Source organism: Acanthaster planci, linkage group LG12 (genome assembly GCF_054643075.1).
Source record: "Acanthaster planci isolate LZ-2023a linkage group LG12, COTS_SCS, whole genome shotgun sequence".
Taxonomy (NCBI): Eukaryota; Metazoa; Echinodermata; class Asteroidea; order Valvatida; family Acanthasteridae; genus Acanthaster; species Acanthaster planci.
This window is the reverse complement of record NC_141788.1, coordinates 111,315-128,796: the sequence shown is the minus strand read 5'-3', so window position 1 is coordinate 128,796 and position 17,482 is coordinate 111,315. Positions and strand designations below refer to the sequence as shown.

The 17,482-nt window shown below is 40.9% G+C and overlaps 3 protein-coding genes across 7 annotated transcripts in view; 2 read left to right on the top strand and 1 right to left on the bottom strand.

The window, feature by feature from the left end:
• The window catches only part of LOC110985829 (gamma-aminobutyric acid type B receptor subunit 1-like), a 24,800-nt gene extending 16,092 nt beyond the window's left edge, over positions 1 to 8,708 (top strand). The window contains exons 14-20 of the mRNA XM_022247208.2: positions 4,943 to 5,075; positions 5,253 to 5,360; positions 5,671 to 5,793; positions 5,940 to 6,086; positions 6,610 to 6,798; positions 7,088 to 7,237; positions 8,496 to 8,708. Coding sequence (XP_022102900.2) covers positions 4,943 to 5,075; positions 5,253 to 5,360; positions 5,671 to 5,793; positions 5,940 to 6,086; positions 6,610 to 6,798; positions 7,088 to 7,237; positions 8,496 to 8,708 — 1,063 coding nt within the window. The remainder of the gene's footprint in view (positions 1 to 4,942; positions 5,076 to 5,252; positions 5,361 to 5,670; positions 5,794 to 5,939; positions 6,087 to 6,609; positions 6,799 to 7,087; positions 7,238 to 8,495) is intronic.
• On the bottom strand, positions 7,316 to 17,482 carry LOC110985805 (alpha-1,3-mannosyl-glycoprotein 4-beta-N-acetylglucosaminyltransferase C-like). 5 transcript variants are annotated; one of them, XM_022247161.2, is made up of 6 exons: positions 17,330 to 17,482; positions 16,848 to 16,936; positions 11,863 to 11,996; positions 11,327 to 11,466; positions 10,958 to 11,060; positions 7,316 to 10,503 (listed from the first exon to the last, which is right to left on the bottom strand). In XM_022247161.2, the coding sequence occupies exons 2-6, from the start codon at positions 16,850 to 16,852 to the stop codon at positions 9,872 to 9,874; spliced, it is 1,014 nt and encodes a 337-aa protein (XP_022102853.1). In that variant the 5' UTR covers positions 16,853 to 16,936; positions 17,330 to 17,482; the 3' UTR covers positions 7,316 to 9,871. The 5 variants fall into 5 exon arrangements, with proteins under 5 accessions (XP_022102853.1, XP_022102854.1, XP_022102856.1 ...); XM_022247162.2 differs by lacking the exon at positions 17,330 to 17,482 and having other exon boundaries at positions 16,848 to 16,961; XM_022247164.2 differs by lacking the exons at positions 16,848 to 16,936; positions 17,330 to 17,482 and adding an exon at positions 12,380 to 12,494.
• Positions 12,575 to 16,336, top strand: LOC110985808 (alpha-1,6-mannosyl-glycoprotein 4-beta-N-acetylglucosaminyltransferase-like). The gene is made up of 5 exons (XM_022247168.2): positions 12,575 to 12,729; positions 13,041 to 13,147; positions 13,979 to 14,112; positions 14,594 to 14,696; positions 14,997 to 16,336. Exons 2-5 carry the CDS (start codon positions 13,048 to 13,050, stop codon positions 15,677 to 15,679), a joined length of 1,020 nt encoding a protein of 339 aa, XP_022102860.2. The 5' UTR covers positions 12,575 to 12,729; positions 13,041 to 13,047; the 3' UTR covers positions 15,680 to 16,336.

Sequence of the window (17,482 nt, the reverse complement as noted above, 5' to 3'; positions counted from 1 at the left end):
AAAACAGTTTACCCGGTTAGGGTAATTTTTGCCGACATGAAGTGTGAGGGTATATTAGGGATGGACTTCCTGTTACCTACCAGAGGTAACTTAGATTTTGGAAGGTTGGAGTTGAGGCTGAATGGAGAAAGATCAAGGTGTACTAATGGTGCTGGTGAGCCGTTTGTCGGTCGAGTATTGGTGGCGGAAACCACCGAGATCCCAGCGGGCCATGAGGCTATTGTGCCTGGTACTGTAGCCAGTACCTGTGAGGCAATGCGACAGCCGGCCTTGGTTGAACCTGTGGATGGTGGTGGCGAATTGGCTCAGCGAGGGTTAGTTCTAGCCCGGTCGCTGGTGGAGCCAAACGCCGAGTCTCTACCGCTGCGGATATTTAATCCGAATGAGGAGAGACGCGTTGTCCGAAAGGGGACAGCTGTTGGTACAATTGCTGCGGTTGAGGCTGACTCCATAGTCCTGCCTGGTGAGAACCATGAGTGTGAGGTCTATGGAGACCTGCCGAGTCACCTGCATGATCTGTATGACCAGTGTAAGATCAACATTGGTGAGGAGTATCATGAGGAGGTGAAGGCTTGTTTGATTGAATATCAGGACGTATTTTCTCGTGGTAATGAGGACATAGGGCAGACTGATGTGGTAAAACACCAGATCAATACTGGCGCCGCGAGGCCTATTAAGGAGCGGCCAAGGCGTCATCCCCTGTGTAACCAACAGGAAATAATGAGGCAGGTGGAAGATTTGCAGAAGAGGGGCATTATAGAACCATCTGACAGTCCCTGGGCTGCAAACGTGGTGCTGGTCCGGAAGAAGGACGGGACCCGACGATTTTGTGTCGATTACAGAGGGTTGAATAGGGTAACAATCAAAGATGCTCACCCTGTCCCTCGTATTGATGAGACGCTAGATGCGTTGGCAGGGGCAAAGTGGTTCTCGACGCTTGATTTGGCGTCGGGATATTGGCAGGTCGCCCTCGACGAGGACGCGAGCCAGAAATCAACCTTTGTGGTGCGGAACGGGTTGTATAGGTGGCGTTGCATGCCCTTTGGTCTTTGTAACGCCCCTGCGACGTTCGAGAGGTTGATGGAGAAGGTGATGGCGGGTCTCCAGTGGGAGACACTGCTCATCTACCTGGATGATGTCATTGTTTATGGCAGGACTGAGAGAGAGGAGATTGAACGGCTTCGAGTCGTTCTCTCCAGACTCCGAAAAGCTGGATTGAAGTTGAAGCCTAGTAAGTGCTTTTTGTTCCAGCGCTCTGTGACCTATTTGGGTCATGTAGTGTCGTCTGAAGGTGTGGCTACCGACCCTGAAAAGGTTCGGGCAGTGGCTGAGTGGCCCACACCTAAGTGTGTCCGAGAAGTTCGAAGCTTTTTAGGCCTCGCTTCTTATTATAGGAAGTTTATCAGGGGATTTGCCGAGGTAGCGTCGCCTCTGCATGCGCTGACTGAAAAGTCAAGAGAGTTTCGATGGACGGATGCCTGCCAAGAGGCATTTGAAGAGTTGAAACTGAGGCTGCAGACTGCACCTGTGTTGGCATATCCCATACCTGAGTCTGATTACGTTTTGGACACGGACGCGAGTGGGGATGGACTGGGGGCAGTTTTGTCCCAGGTCCATGAGGGTCATGAGAAGGTCCTGGCCTTTGCAAGCCGCAAGCTCAGCAAGGCCGAGAGGAACTATTGTGTTACCCGGAGAGAACTTTTAGCGGTAGTTGTCTATCTGAAGAAGTTCAAACAGTATCTGTATGGTCGGAAAGTTTTACTTCGCACCGATCATGCTGCTCTTAGGTGGTTACTTGATTTTAAGAATCCCGAGGGTCAGCTTGCTCGGTGGCTTGAGGTAATCTCCGAGTATGACGTGTCCATTCAGCACAGACCTGGACGTAAGCATGGAAATGCTGACGGGTTGTCTAGGAAGGTCTGTAAACAGTGTGGTCGGTCTGATATGAAAGGGGCAACGGAAGTTGCCGGAAATCCAACAGTTGCGTCTGAGAAGGAGAGTCGCCGTGAGGTTGACTCTGACTTAGCAGTTCCTGAGGCAGACGTGAGGGGCATCTTTGCCGAACCACACTGGTCTAGGGAAGAAGTAAGGGAGGCACAACTTGACGATCAAAGTATTGGTTGGATTGTGAGGGCTAAAGAGGAGTCGGACAGCCGCCCAGTTTGGGAGACTGTATAAGCCGCCTCCTTGGCGCACAAGACCCTATGGTCCTCATGGGATCAGTTCGGGGTGCGCGATGGTGTCCTGTACCGAAGTTGGGAGTCCGATGACGGGAAGTCAATTAGGTGGCGACTGGTACTGCCTGAGAAATTGAGAAAGGCTGTACTGCAGGAGCTACATGGAGGTCAGACTAGTGGTCACCTTGGGGTCACTAAAATCTTGGCTAAGGCCAAGTTGCGGTACTACTGGCCTGGGATGACCGCAGATGTGAGGTCATCCGTTAGGAGCTGTGATCTGTGTGCGAGGAGGAAATCTCCTGCCCAGAGGAGAGTTCCCCCCTCAAGCAGTATTTGGTGGGCGAGCCCATGGAGTGAGTGGCTGTGGACTTGCTGGGGCCACTACCCCAAAGTGACAGTGGCAACACTTGGATCATGAAGTTCGAGAACGACATTAGATGAGCCACCGGAGAGGTGTAGGAGGACAGCAGCCCTGCTAGAGGAGCGGATCCACCGGCGAACCTTCCTAGACGGTGAGCTGGTCCACGAGGAGACCACAACTGCCAAGTACAAGAAGGTGGTGGACGCCAGCTGCTACTCAACCCAAGCCTAATTATAGCGTTTATCTTCCTAATCATGATAATTCCAATTTAAAATTTGTTTTATATCCATGATTTTTGATTGCCTAGGATTATTTGTAAAAAGACGATTCACCATAATTTATCTTAATTTTGCGGACACAAACTAGCGTTTTTCTCCGCGTAAAAGTATAAAGTGTGTTGAAGTGTTCTTAAATTTTCATATTAGTTATCTCTGTAAGGTTTTCTAAAGCATTTTATAAGTTGCAAAAGTTCGTATATTTTCTAATTCAACAGTGCATAATTTATGTTAATTATGGTGTATGAGGATTACTAGGTAAGCCTCAGGTAAGTTGCTTGAGCGTGGTTGCACGTGCAGGTACAGTAATGGATGTGTTTGTATAACACGTATGTGAGGTTGATCAACTAGATCTCATGGAATGGTTTTTAATTATATAACATGTATTGTGTGGTTTCAGGTAAACCTCACATGTTATGCTGTATAAATTTCTATTACCCCTGTTTCTTTTAATATTTCGGTTAAGCGTTTTAACCCGGGACGGGCTAAGCTTAGCTGGGGCCTGTGTGGCGAAACAGGGTAGCTGCGCAGACTTGTGTTTAGTCTGGGTCATTAATAATTCAGGAGCGTCTTAATCATGCATTAAACATGCGCGCGGCAACCAATCAGAGGCGCGCATTACCTTAGGTCTGGGCGCTGGCTGCGTGGGTTGCCGGGACTTCTCAAGATGGCAGCGTGCTAACCAGAGCTCTGTGGAGTTGTGTTGTATTTCGAGAGTAAATCTGACGTACGACCGCCGGTGGTTGGGGATCTACCTCAAGTGTACCTGGTGCGATCGGTTAGTGTGGTACTTGTTCTCAGTTGCCGGAGCTGCCGATTGTATCAGATCTCTTTGAAGATTGGGAATCGTAAGACAGTCTCGTTTATTTAAGAAGTGGTAGATTATAGGGTTAGGGAACCCGAGCGAACCAGTTAATTGGGGAATTAGCGAAGCTTAGACTAGAAGGATTGTGTGCCGTTGTTCCATGCTTGTTGGCATAGCGACGGTTGGTTGCGGTCCTGGTCTGGGAGCTTGCTTTCCTCGTTGAGGTTTACCGGGTGCAGGTTTCCGTTAGAGTCTGGTGAGGACTATTATAATCGCCTTCTTAATCAACTTACCTGTGTTATTTCATAATAACTTGAAGTGGGTGAGGGTTATTTAAGTCACCTGAAACCTTGTTGCAGTTTGGGAACTGTGTTGCTTTGTAAGGCAGTGCAGATTATTCTTGTATAAGTGTACCCTGTTGTGTTGTACAGTTACGAAGATTGTAATTGCTTGTGTGGTCAAGACTTATCAGTTAAGCCATCAGTAGATTATTTATTTAGACTTGAGGGCTACCCTGATCACTGTGAGGGTTACCCTGATCACCGTGAGGGTTTACCCTGATCACTGCGAGGGTTATTCTGGTGTAGGTTAAGGATAAGGCTGATTAATCACGCTCGTGGTGCAGTTGACCACATAGGACTATCTCCCCGTGAGGATAATTTTGTATATAGTTAATTGCTGTTGTATATAACGGATAACTGAGCACTGACATTGAATAAACCAATCATATAATTGCCTTAGAGATCACTGGTCACCGTGAGATTTAGTCAGTCCTGTATCACTTGTATTGACATTAACTGTAATCTTTATTGACATTGGGATCAATTACCTAATCACAGAGCGGTGGTAAACTTCCACCAAACGAACAGCCCCTAAGGCATAGTCCACCGTTCGTTAACTGATATCCCCCCTTGCGTTTGGATAGCCGCTCATTCTTGCGTAAGGTCAAATAAATATATTTGTGCGGTAGGCCAGGTCAATTCTATCTCCGATCCGGCCAGTCTGCTGGTCCGCCACAAAAAGGTGTCAGTTGTCCCGCCACAGTATATTTCTCATCAATATGCTCATGTTCACGCATGTAAGGTTTGAAATAAATGACGATATTTATAATTACAGAGTTTTTCCCGTGTCGCATATGAATTCCGTGTCCCCGTCATTTCTAGTGGTCCCAGATTCAGGGAAAAAAGTGCTCATATGGTTCATTTCAGTAATTTTCCATTGTGCCACATCTACTTGTCATCAAGGTGTAATAATTGGCCTATTCCATTGCAGATCCTGTGGCTGTACCGTTACGTTTACTATAATGGATTTTTTATCATCTCAGGCACGTGAAGATGTCGAGTCCCAGTCTGAACAATTTGATTATCGTTGGTGCTCTGCTAGTCTACATGTTTGTAACAATCGCGGGACTGGATACCAACCTTGTTTCTGAGGAAATTTTTGGGATTCTCTGCAATGTAAGATTTCACATCTCAAAATATCAGAAAAAAAATTTTAATCCACATTTTACCATTTCAAAGGTATACAGTATCAAGTAAAGTGACATTTAATTATCAAGAAAAGTGTATAAAACATTTTTAATTATCAGCAGAGAGAACCATACAAAAATCATATCAAGGCTGCGTTTACTGCAGGTAAAGACATGGATACTGTCGGTGGGTTTTGTGCTAGCATTCGGGGCAATGTTCAGCAAGACATGGAGGGTACATCGTGTGGCCGCCTTCAAAACTCCAAAACGAAGGGTAAACTGAAAAGTAAAAATATTAGTATTAAATAAGTGGTAATGAATCCTCTAAATCACCGAGGAAGGGAGGGGGGTAAGAAACCATTACAACCATTACATTATGCCTAAAAACATAAGGAACATACATGCATGGCAAATAAATGGACGAAATGATACAAGCGGTGTAAAACCTGCGGGGGGGGGCTTTTTTAGGAATTGAAACAGTTAACCATCATTTTAAAAACGGTCCTGCCAATTTTCACGTGGAGGGGTAACGTTTCTATTACGGATAAATAAAAATCAATTTAAGTGTCCAATTGGATTCACAGATTGTGACAGACGGACAACTTTTTCTCATGGTCTTGATTCTGTTATTCATCGACGTCATCATTCTTACATTATGGCAAGTGCTTGATCCAGCCACCATGCGAACTCTGGATCTTTATCCACAGGTAAGAAACGTATTGTAGCCAATATCGACCAGTAGGTAAATGGCTGATGGTCTTATATATTTTCAAATCATGCAACAATATGAAACTCTCCCTAAATTTGATTAACCAAGTCACACTGATAATGACTGCATTTTATTTGTTCATAGGAGGACCCTGAAATTGCCAATAGGATCATACAGCCATACATACAATTCTGTACTTGTGATACGCTGACGTACTGGCTTGGCGCGTTGTATGGGTACAAGGGATTGTTGCTGATATTTGGAACATTTTTGGCTTGGGAAACTCGTAAGGTATGTAGTGCTTTCCAACTTCAAACCTTTCTCAATACTAGGGATGAGTTTTCAGCTAGAAATACCAAATTTGGCAAACGAAAAACTGTTCACTTCGGTATAACCGCTATAACTACAATCTGATGGTGTTTGCTTAGTATCCAACTGAAGCAGAAAAACTGGCATTCTATAGACTTGGCTCAAAGTTGGTACACATAATTGGTTGGTTGTTCGTAACATCTTCGCTCTGTCACTTAATATTGCTTGGTTCTTGTAACGTTTATTGATACCCGAGTGAGGGATGTTAGTTCCCTCATCCCTTGTATGTTGATACAAAATCCATACCCGTTTGAGAAAAACGCTTTTCAGCCTTTGGAATTTGCTACCAGATGTGGACAGAGCGATTCAAAAGAACATGTTCCAATGCAACACAATCGAGCCACGAACGTTTTCATTCCTACAGGGGTACAGGGTACTGTGGTCAAATTACAATAAACCCTTTTCACTGACGTCTCCATCTGTTTTGTTATTTCTCTCATTGCAGGTCAGCATTCAGGGGTTGAATGACAGTAAATTGATCGGTATCAGTGTCTACAATGTCGTCATTCTTTGTGTCATCGGTGTGGCCGTCAGTGTCGTCATCAGTACCAATCCGGAAGCTCTCTTTGCCTTTGTGTCTTGTATCATACTCTTCTGTACCAGCATAACTCTGTTCATCGTCTTTGTTCCAAAGGTACCAAATCTTATCCAGAAATATGTTATCTGAAAAGAATTTTTTTCTGAGCATTTTCAATTTTTGATTTATTTCCATTGTTAGATATAACACGCATACCGGTGTATTTTGCATACTTGTAAGAGGGCGCTGTTTTAAAAGAGCGATCAGAACTCCGGCTCACGTTGAACTTTTGTGTTATTTCCTTGGCATTCCACGTCTGAAGGTAATGTTCAGTATGCAGGAAAAAAGACGCATCAAAGGTATGAGGTTCCTTGTTGATATATTATTGATGCTGCTATCGTTACAGATAATTGCAGTAGTGAAATATCCAGATGGAGATCCTGTCCAGTCTGGAATATCCACTAACAAGCATTTCGCCAAGGAGAGAAACAACGCCAGCGAGACCACTACCAGTTTGACAGCGGAAAATAACCAGTTGAAAAAGAAAATCCTAGAGGTATTAATTACTGACATTCCATTAACATCTTCCTGTTTCCTCTTCGAGTGCAATATTCACGCTATCCATTTTAAAAAATTTTCTAGTTGCAAATTAACTATTTATTTTCATGTCGACCGTAGCCCGTAGCAGACAGCAGAAAAATGAAATCGCAGTTCTATTTACCAAATTCTAGAATTTGGTATTTGTGCATGCTAAACGTTTAGAACAAAATGCCCTTTAAAGGAACCAGGAAATAGAAATATTTTTTATAAATATTACTAGAAACTCATGAAATTGCATCTTCTGGTTTCAATTAACCTAATTTTATTATTTTGATTTGCAATTTTAACCCATATTTGATGCTTTTTTGTTTTATGCTAATGCATATTTGCATATTCATGTATAGAACTATGATGTCATCCAAGGCACTGAATCTCAATGTTGCACTGATTTAAGCACAGGAAATTTCTAGATTTTTTCAACAACTGATATGGCGGATTTCCTTTTCTTTGGCAATTTATTGCTGTGTAAGTATGTGGCAATAATCCAGAAAAAAATACTTTTCAAAGAAGTGTTCCGAGATTTTGGGGCAAATTTGGGGTTCACAATTTAAACATGAAAACCTGCAACCTGAACCATGTCTTCCTGAATTTACATCAAAGCAAAAGCGCCGTCACTTGTCCAGAAATGCTTGGCCAATTTTTAATGTTTGAAAAAGTGCACCGTTCAGTTCACTTTACTCAAAACACATGTCAAAAAGTCTTCATACTTGAAAGAAGAGTACAGAGATACACAAAAAGTGATTCTAAGAAAAATTCATTTCCTGGATCCTTTAAATTTCAAAACAATAAACTGTTAATATATGTACACCGTACACGCGGGGGACCCAATTTCTGTCAGATTCCCCAACGTAGTCTATTCATTTGAAAATTTAAAAATTAAAGAAACAGACTCAATTCTACGATTTCATTCCGACCCCCGAAATCAGCTGTTACCATCCCAGTTAGGAATTCAAATGTATACAATACATTCAGCAATACGAATGAAATTGAAAACCCCGCGAATACAGTCTATTGTTATCTTTATAGCCCTGCTGTTGTAATAAACAGGCGCAATAAAACACATAAAGGAAGAGTAATCTATAATGTTTCAATTTGTGAATGAAAGTCAAGTCATCTCCCTTTGAACACCTCTAATAAACATGAAATAGATATCCCATAGCAGGCAGAGTATGTGCAGTGCTTTAACTAGATTCAGCTTTACTTTTCCTCCCCAGCTTAAGAACGAGGTAGACGATCTCAAGGGACAAGGCAAGTCTCGTATCCTACCTGGAAATGGGAGAGGATTTGGGTGTTGGGTATGTGGACTGGTTTGTGGCTTTTCTCCTTCAAGAGCGAAAGATTATTATTCTGAATCAGGAATCGAGGAGTCCCAGATACCAGATGATAATGCCATTGCTGGTACTAGCACGGCTACCGCAAAAATGTAGCCTTCATCTCGAGAAATCAAGTACTTACAAAAGAACACGAAAAGCCAAATAAGGTTATTGATTTATATAAAGGCTTATGACACATCAGAATAAACCACAAAACGCCATTATAATCACACAAGATGTAATTAAATTACGTAAACTGTCTACGGCAAAGACAAGTAAAACAATTTAAAACGCACGCATTTGATCTCACCATGTTATTTGCTCATTTATGAAGTATTTGTTGTGATGTTGTACATACTCGCATTTGTATGTGATTGCATAAGGAAGCATCTATATTTCTTTCTCGTGAAGATTTGTGATGTGGTAAACTTGTAAGTTCACTTTGTTGAATCTATTTGGTTGTAAATGTATTCCCACAAATGTGTCTTCAAACAATTCATTGCACCGTGCTGTATTGATATCAATTGATGATATTGATTGTTGCCTCTGATATTATAATGAACTTTATAATTCTTACCACGAAATATAGCATTTCTTGAAGAGTTTTTTGTTGTTAATCCCTATGGGAACAGCTACAATGATTGGGCTACCTTTACCTTACATCATCGATTTTAGTCATCATCAACAAGTAATCTGTATGAAGGGTTTGCACGGCTGCCATCTTGCAGGCCAGTGCTTTTGTTCCACAGGGTATGCAAGAGTAAGGTTTCCCAGTGGAACAAAAGGTTTGCCCCGGCAGGCAATATGGCTACCACGCAAAGCCTCCATACAAAAATATTCGTGCTTTAAAAGGCTGCACCCCTTTGAAAATCCAAAAGAAATCGTAAATAATCCATCCCCATGTAAAGCTTATTTTTTCTGATATGTCAAAACATATAATAAATATATATAATCTGTGTATGATACCAGGAAATATATGAAACATTATTTACTGTCGATTTCCTTCCGTTTCCGTCTTTACTTTGTGAAATTTTTCTTGTCATTGATTGACAATAATAACTGATAACTACCGGTATATTTAGTGTCCAGAATTTCCCGTGAGCTTCATTGTAATTTACTGTTACCCACAATATCCACTTCACACATTGTGGTAATCATGTTAATGGCAAATTATATTACGACAAAATAATGGAACTCATAGCTACGTCCTGATATGAATTGAGATAAAAACACACAAAATGTGAGGATGGAACTAGTATAGTCTACTTAATATTTCACTATGACGCAAAAAGAGGTGGTCTTCGCACAGCGTCTCTCAGTTGCACATTCAAGTCTTTGAAGTGACCAAACAAACTTTCGACAGACTGTTCCCTGGCATATTCTGTGAATAGATGGATGAGTTGTTGCATGTCCCTTCCACCTCCATGAAAAAGTTTGCCAGTGAATCCTACTGGGTAAAATTCAAGGGTTACCCAATAAGCTCCGCCTTGTTGCTTGATGAAATCACGTATCGACTGCAGATAATTGGAAGGAGCTCTGACATTATCTGACAGTTGCAGGTAGAAGTCCGCACTGTCCATAGCGTAAGCAAGTAGGAATGCATTGTCAACGTTCTGCTTGACACGGTTGTAGAGATCACTGCCAGTAAGTGCTGACAGATTTGGATAGAAAGATCTAGGGGCTTCGATAAGTTGCAGCAGTCCACTCTGAACGTGTTCAGGAAAACCAGCGACGATATCACGGGTGGAGAGTCGAGTACTCTGGTCTAAGGCACTTGCAAAGACAACAATACTCACATGAGATTGCCCGAGATCATTGGGAGTGTTCTGAATCAGAGATTTGAGGGTTCTTTTGAGGTCACTCTTTCCAAATGAACGGGGTGTGTTCGGTATACCAATTGTTAGAAAACCTGCCACAGAAATGAAAGAAATGAAACCATTACACGTACTTCCGACATCCATTACAAAGTGAAGGTGTATAACGTTTTCAAAACCTAGCGCCCACTACAAACGCCCATTGTAAACGCCAAATGTAAACAAGAAACCTTTTAAACCTAAACACCTTTTTTGAAATAACGAGTTTCGGTGTTCAGAAAGTGTTACCTCCTGATCAACGTATTTCTGTGTCTTGTTATTAACACCCAATAGTGTGATTGTGTCTCAATTTATAGACAAATCATCACGTATTGATTAAAAATGACACCAAAACGTGTTCAGCTTAGGATGTTAATATCACAACGCTTTCATAAAATGTTACCAGGAAGGCGTTTAAAAGGTGTTAAAACATTAACACGTGTTTTGCGGTGAATTAAAATTCTCTATTGGACACAATTTCAATTTTAAAAAGACACATCTGACCTATACCTTTGTTTTTTCTTCGACGACCAATAATCACAGCTTTATCTTTGTCAAGATTCATCAGATCCGTGCAACACACGGCAACTGCTGCTGAATTCGTCATCAATATCTGTAAAAATCCCAAGATCTGGATCAGATTGTATTCCAGTTGGGTTACACAAGTTTAGTGTTTATTATTTTTGTTGCAGCAGAGGCTGTAATAGATTGGAAGAAAGCTGCCCCTGTTTGTGAGCTTAAAGCCCTCTAAAACAGGGAATCACTAAACTATGGGGAAGTGATCTGCACTTCTTTTGCATTTTTATTATCCTCATTATCCATTCACGAAAACAACTATATTTCATTTAACAATAAACCGATTCTCATAAGATTTCTTACCTTGTTTTGTTCTCTGTCAACCACTTTTGTAATATTCTCTCTAGTTTTTTCTTCCCTGTTTCCAATTCTTGAGAAATTCCGTGTTGTTTCAACACCAGTCCTTCTTGTGTTCTGGTTTACACGAAGCCCACGGCCACTTCCTACAATATCAAAATTAACCCAACCATAATGTCGGTTATTAATGGCATTCAATGGGAGGAGAGTCACAGAGCTACGCTTTATGTCTGTTGGTTACTACTGACAAAAGCTTTCCGTGTATATGTTGTATATGTGTTGTCGATTTTCGCCCTCTCTCTTCTTTTCCAGACACTATCACTTCGCTTTTGAATCAAGTCTATTTATTTCAACAACACACAAAAGATTTTATGCGTTGGAGATATACAAGCAAACACCCGTTGTCCGAGCAAATCAAATTTTGAAGTAATCTCCGTAAATGATATCATAACTGATGCATAATTCAAAATTGTTCGATTGGCTTTCGTAAATTCCATGTGTTAAAATCCATCCTGGGAAAAGAAAGTGTTTATAAAACTCACCCCAACGGTTCGTACCCTTAACCAGTAACAGATATGTCGACGTGAAGCATATTATCACCGTTACAATAACTGTCGGAACACAAATCAACTTCCAGCGACGCGACATCTTGACAGCAGCTTTATCCACACTAGACCTTGTAGAAAAGATAATAGGGAAATAGAAGTTCAGTACCAGGAGAAAATGGCCGCAGCACACAGTCATACTCCAGCTGTTGTGTGTATACATGTAGCTAAATGGCTCACGCATGAGCTGCGTGATATGAAAACCGTGCTGTTGGTTTTTGTCCCTACGTGTGATCACTATATTATGGCACACTGCACAGGACCCAATTGCATTATCATTTGACGGGTGCCTGTTTGAAAAGAATGCTTGAAATTGTGCCAGAAAACTAGGTCTTCAGTACATACCAACTCAATTGACGCTGTAAATAAAGAGAACTATACTGAACTCGTAAGCCATCTAATAAGCCACATCAGTGGATACGCAATAGAAATAAATGATTAAACCTAAAACAACCTCGGAAAATAAACAGTGTAATATTCTCGCCAGAAGTGCACAGGTTCATTGTACCGCGTTCAACACAATATTGTGATGTTAATTTGAGGGTCAGACATTTTGTGTATGAACAAATAATGCTTGCCGTTGGTATTAATACGCTTATTTCATCTGGGTCCACTCAACCGTAAAAGGTTGTACGTGTTTATATTATACACGTCAGATTTGTCCTGTCTGATATAGCTATATGTCTGAATAATGCACCTGTACATAAAGGCCGATTGGGAAAGAGCAACTCTGCAAAGTAAGTTCCAAAACTAACGGACGGTTGCAGCTTGTCGCTTGTTGAAATCTTCGTAAATTCTACTTCCGTAAGTATGATGGATGTTGTTTTTAAGTGCATAAAACTTCAGTTTTCAGTAATTTGTGAAATAACGGGTTTTGCTTTCAATTAATCAACTAAAAAAAATGACTATAGTTACTCTATGATCCGATGAAGGTAAACAATTGTTCCGACATGTCGACTACAATGCAGTTTTGAAAGCTAGTAACTTAGGTTATTTTGCGTGCATTAATCCTGAGAACGTTCCATAATCTGTTCGATTTTTGAGGGCTTTGAATGATTCTCACTATATGACCAAGAATGATCTCAATGTTTCCATATCTAATTCCATTCTCGTAGATTCAAGATGAGATTCTGGCACAGAAATACAGCTGCCTACATGATTACCCTGGCGATTATTCTGACGACGATGTATTACTTATTCACGATCAGAGACAACACAAAGGGTGAGTCAGACGATTGTACATCGCTGACAACAAATTCATAGAAGACAAATGTCTGATGTCAGAATGCTTGGCAGGTGGATACAAACATAGCTTCTATATGGTTACAGCACAGATGAGTAAAAGCTGCCAATTATTCTGGCAGATACCTCGCAAATTTCTAGTATTGATTACGTGGTAAAAAAATGTAATGAACTGACCCCTGCATTCTGTTTACTAAAGTCCTATTTAAATCACAAAGAAATAACACTTATGAAGGCCACTAATATCACAGATGTAGTAATCTGCCCAAACATAAAACAGTTATCCGAAACCAGGCATAGCTGAAAGAAACAGCCGTCGACAATATCATTTAAGTGTCTTAGTATATCCACATGCCTTTAATAGGTATTGATTTCCTACCCGTACGTTGTAGTGGCTTCAGTAACGCTTGGGTGCATTATAAAATGATGCATGATTAAATTACAAGAAAATAAGCACTTTAATATGATGGGTCACAAACTATTGTATTCAAAGGTTGGGGAACTGAAATGCCTCTTGACTAGACCTCGCAGATCGAGCAAATCCGTTAAAATAATAACAACCAGAAACTCAACTGCAGGAGATTTATTGACTGAAATAGATATGTATTATGTTTGCAAAGCATGGCGGACTTCTGTACCTAATATAACTGCACAAGGAGAATGCTAGTACGATTACTGATTCAACACAAGTAGAATATTCGAAGCATGTGCATGAATCTATAACTGATCACTCAACCATGACACATGATAATGAACACCTGGCAGTGGAAACCCATTCTGACTTCATACCAATTCATAATTGCTTTTGCAGGACGTGTACCTGACGGACCATCTCGACCGAAGCCATTATTGACGATGGAATACAAATCCAATAAAAAAATACGAACCAAGAATCAACATGAAGAAGTATTGTTGAATCAGAGACAGGGTAAACCTGCAAACAAGGTAAGTACGAAAGGTATAGGACTGTTTTCATCTAAAATTTGGTCCGCGTAAAGACTAACCAGGCGACCAGAATGATAGAAGCCATTACTGCGGGACCATCCCGTTCACACAAGGGTTTTAAGCGTGTTACGGCAAGCTTGGATACGACAATTGCAACTGAAGTGTAACTTGGAGTTTTCAAATACGTTCAGTTAAATGGAACAGACACGGTTCAGTGTGGGTAATACTTCAAGTATCAGTCATCTATGGTGGCCCTGGAGGGACATCGCCAATCGTCAACGAGTGGGTCGTAAATTTGGTCGCAAATATTGACGTAAATATTGACGATTGGCGACGCCACTCCAGAGTCACCTAAGTCATCCCTGATGTTGCTATAAGTTAGGCAAACATGTTTCTTTTTTGGAAGTTGGATTACAAAATATAAACGATCGCTACTCAGCACAATTATTATTTGTGTGCCATTTGTCGTTTGATTTGACAGACTCTGGAACGGCTTGATGTATCCCGAGTGATGAGCTGTATGGACCTGGAGCACTTTGACAGAGAAAAGGCCTTAGTGATTGGACATCGCAAAAAACAGAGAGGTAAAAATGAACAAGATGTAAAGTGACTCACAGAAGTTGTGCAGTGTATCTTTAGAACAGAGAGGATGTAAATTATCTGCTGCCACTTATGGGCTTCAAAATCGAGAAATGCAGTAAGACTTATACTGAGCCAAACATTTGCTCATCATTTCAGTCTTCGAAATTCTGTCGAGTATCTCTCTAGGAGTTTCAAGATAAAAATAATTAACTAAACTCACAACATAGTTCGCGAAATGAGACGAGGCACAAGTACAGCACAAATCAAGCTGATAATTTTCTTCTTGTACTTGTCTCCCTCAGGCTTCCTTACAATTGGTATAACGAATGTCAAGCGGAAGAACACAAGCTATCTGAAACGAACGCTTGAATCCCTAATTAGCAATGCCAATGAAGCTGAGAGATCCAAACTCCGCATCGTCGTCTTTGCGTGTGATTTGGAAGAAAAAGCTCGCCAGGAAGCTCGGGATATTGTTTCCAAAAGCTTCCCTGAGCACGTTCAGAGTGGCTTGCTTCAGTTGATAGAAGCCCCAAAGTCTTTCTATCCGCCACTGGAAAATCTGAAGCAAACATTTAATGACCCAAATGTACGAGTGAAATGGCGATCCAAGGAGAACATTGACAACGTGTTTCTTTTTGCTTACTCTGTCAACATGTCCGATTATTACATGCTACTTGACGATGATCTCATCACCTTCTCAGGGTACTTCCAGAGGATCTACGATTTCGTTGCTAAGCACCAGAAAAATCATTGGATACTGTTGGATATCTCAGAGAGAGGCACGGGAAAACTATTCCGCAATAACGACTTACTCCCTCTGGCACGGTTCCTGGTACAGTTTTACCAGGAACAGCCGGTAGATCTTCTGCTGCACTCCATGATGAGACTTACAAATCAGAACAATCATTTTGTGGTCGAGCCTCCTTTATTTAAGCATATCGGATTTGTATCCTCTCTAGAGCTGAAAAACAAAAATGGCGCATAGGACCGAAGAAGATCCCAAATGAGGACAGAGAAGATAATGTGAAAGAGCAGAAGCTGACCCAGAACTGTGTCCGTTCTCGGCAGCCTTTCCATGTCGAATGTTCCTTGGCCTTAAAGCATTGCTTTTTTCACCGGTGATGTCTTTTTATTTGGTTTTTAATTTTCGATTTAACGCTGAAGATATGATTTTAATGACCCATCTAATTTAACACACGAAATGCCTTGCGTTCATTTTCCATGCGGAGTGGCATGAATAAAATATAGTTCAAATTTACACTTTTCAAAGCATAACGAGTTCAACTCGGATATTTGCCATTCAAAGAAAATAAATAAAAATCATTCGGGGTAGTTTCATTCTCGCAATCGACGAGTTATGACTGACTCAGGGCATATTTTCATATGCACACATCGTCAGAACGACAAGATGAAATGAAACATGGGATGTACTTTTTACTTCATCCGTTCTGAATGTCAAGTTTATCTCTCATTTGCCACTGCTTTTACTTTGTCACCTCTGTTCATTTTTGTGATTTCCACATCTTTTCAAATAGCATGGAGGTTTTTTCACCTGAACCCTGTGCGAAAGTTCCTTATTATAGACAGGCCCGTATATACACGCATTAAAACTTTAAACCACGGCAAGCTATTTTCTACAATGCACTATAATGTTGCACCGAAGGTTTTTTTATTTTAAATCCTTTGTCATTTTAAATGAAACATCACAAAAGGTTCAAGAAGGATTGTCTGGGATACTACAAAGTTTAACAGCTGTCATCAAAGTGATATGTACATTCAGAACCTTACTAATAATAAAATCATTCATACATAAAATAAATAAAACACTTGTTTCAGTACACATAAGACGAAAAAATTGAAATCGCTGATAACAATAATATATATATGAAAAAATCTCTTCATGAATAACACTTAAATTCAGAATACTTTGCTTGACTTCCCTGTCTTCTTAGAACACCTTGTTTACAGGGATCTCAATTTCTGGTAAATTATATTTGTGACCGATTTTATGGAGCCAAAAGTTAAAAAAATTGGAGAGATGATAATTCAAACTTGATTGTGACAAATGTTTAATACTAGTTGTGGTTGGGAGCTCCATGCCGGTATTTTGAAGTTGGACTCAGACACTACGAAAGAAAGGACAGTTTAACTACCTCATTTTACAGCTGAAGCGTTACATCCAGAAACCACGAACTGCCTCCAAGTAACGTCGAAATCACCGTATCCTAGGCAACCTCGTTCTCTATGCATGGTAAAACAGGTAGTGGTAAAGAAAAAGCAGTTTGGAGATTTTCAAATTATTACCCAGGATGTATACCCAGGGTGTATACCATCACACAAATTCCTCCAAACTCTAAATAATGAGTTTGGACGTAAATTAGGCTAAATCAAGCAATAAGGCTGAACTGCCTTTTTTGGGCGAGGTCTCCATAATGCGAGCCAGTATTGAGGCACTGTAGACTTGTAAAGGCGATCGGACGTATTATTGGAATGAAGATATGGCGAAAAATGAAAAGCCTTTCACTCAACAAACACAGTATGGTGGTCAATTTTAAGAATACTCCAAATTATAATTGAAATTCTTGATTAAATGGGTTGCACAAATTTACGTGTTAATTGCATGGGGTAATCTTACCACAAGAGGTGCCTCTTTGAGTTGTATGTCGTGTCGGTAACGAAGCTCTCCTCGTCCAGATTACCGCCTGGCCCCATTCGGCCATGCTAAACAGACATGTACTGCAAATGTACATGTACATGCACTTAGACCGTATTATGGACTAAGTAAAAC

Excerpts from the sequence above, each read along its gene's own strand:
- LOC110985808 (XM_022247168.2), top strand. The coding sequence starts at position 13,048 with ATGAGATTCTGGCACAGAAATACAGCTGCCTACATGATTACCCTGGCG. Across the intron at positions 13,148-13,978 it reads GATCAGAGACAACACAAAGG|GACGTGTACCTGACGGACCA; the intron begins GTGAGTCAGACG and ends TTGCTTTTGCAG. Across the intron at positions 14,697-14,996 it reads ACATCGCAAAAAACAGAGAG|GCTTCCTTACAATTGGTATA; the intron begins GTAAAAATGAAC and ends TGTCTCCCTCAG.
- LOC110985805 (XM_022247160.2), bottom strand. The coding sequence starts at position 12,109 with ATGCGTGAGCCATTTAGCTACATGTATACACACAACAGCTGGAGTATG. Across the intron at positions 11,467-11,862 it reads TAAGGGTACGAACCGTTGGG|GAAGTGGCCGTGGGCTTCGT; the intron begins GTGAGTTTTATA and ends TTGATATTGTAG. Across the intron at positions 11,061-11,326 it reads TTGACAGAGAACAAAACAAG|ATATTGATGACGAATTCAGC; the intron begins GTAAGAAATCTT and ends GGATTTTTACAG.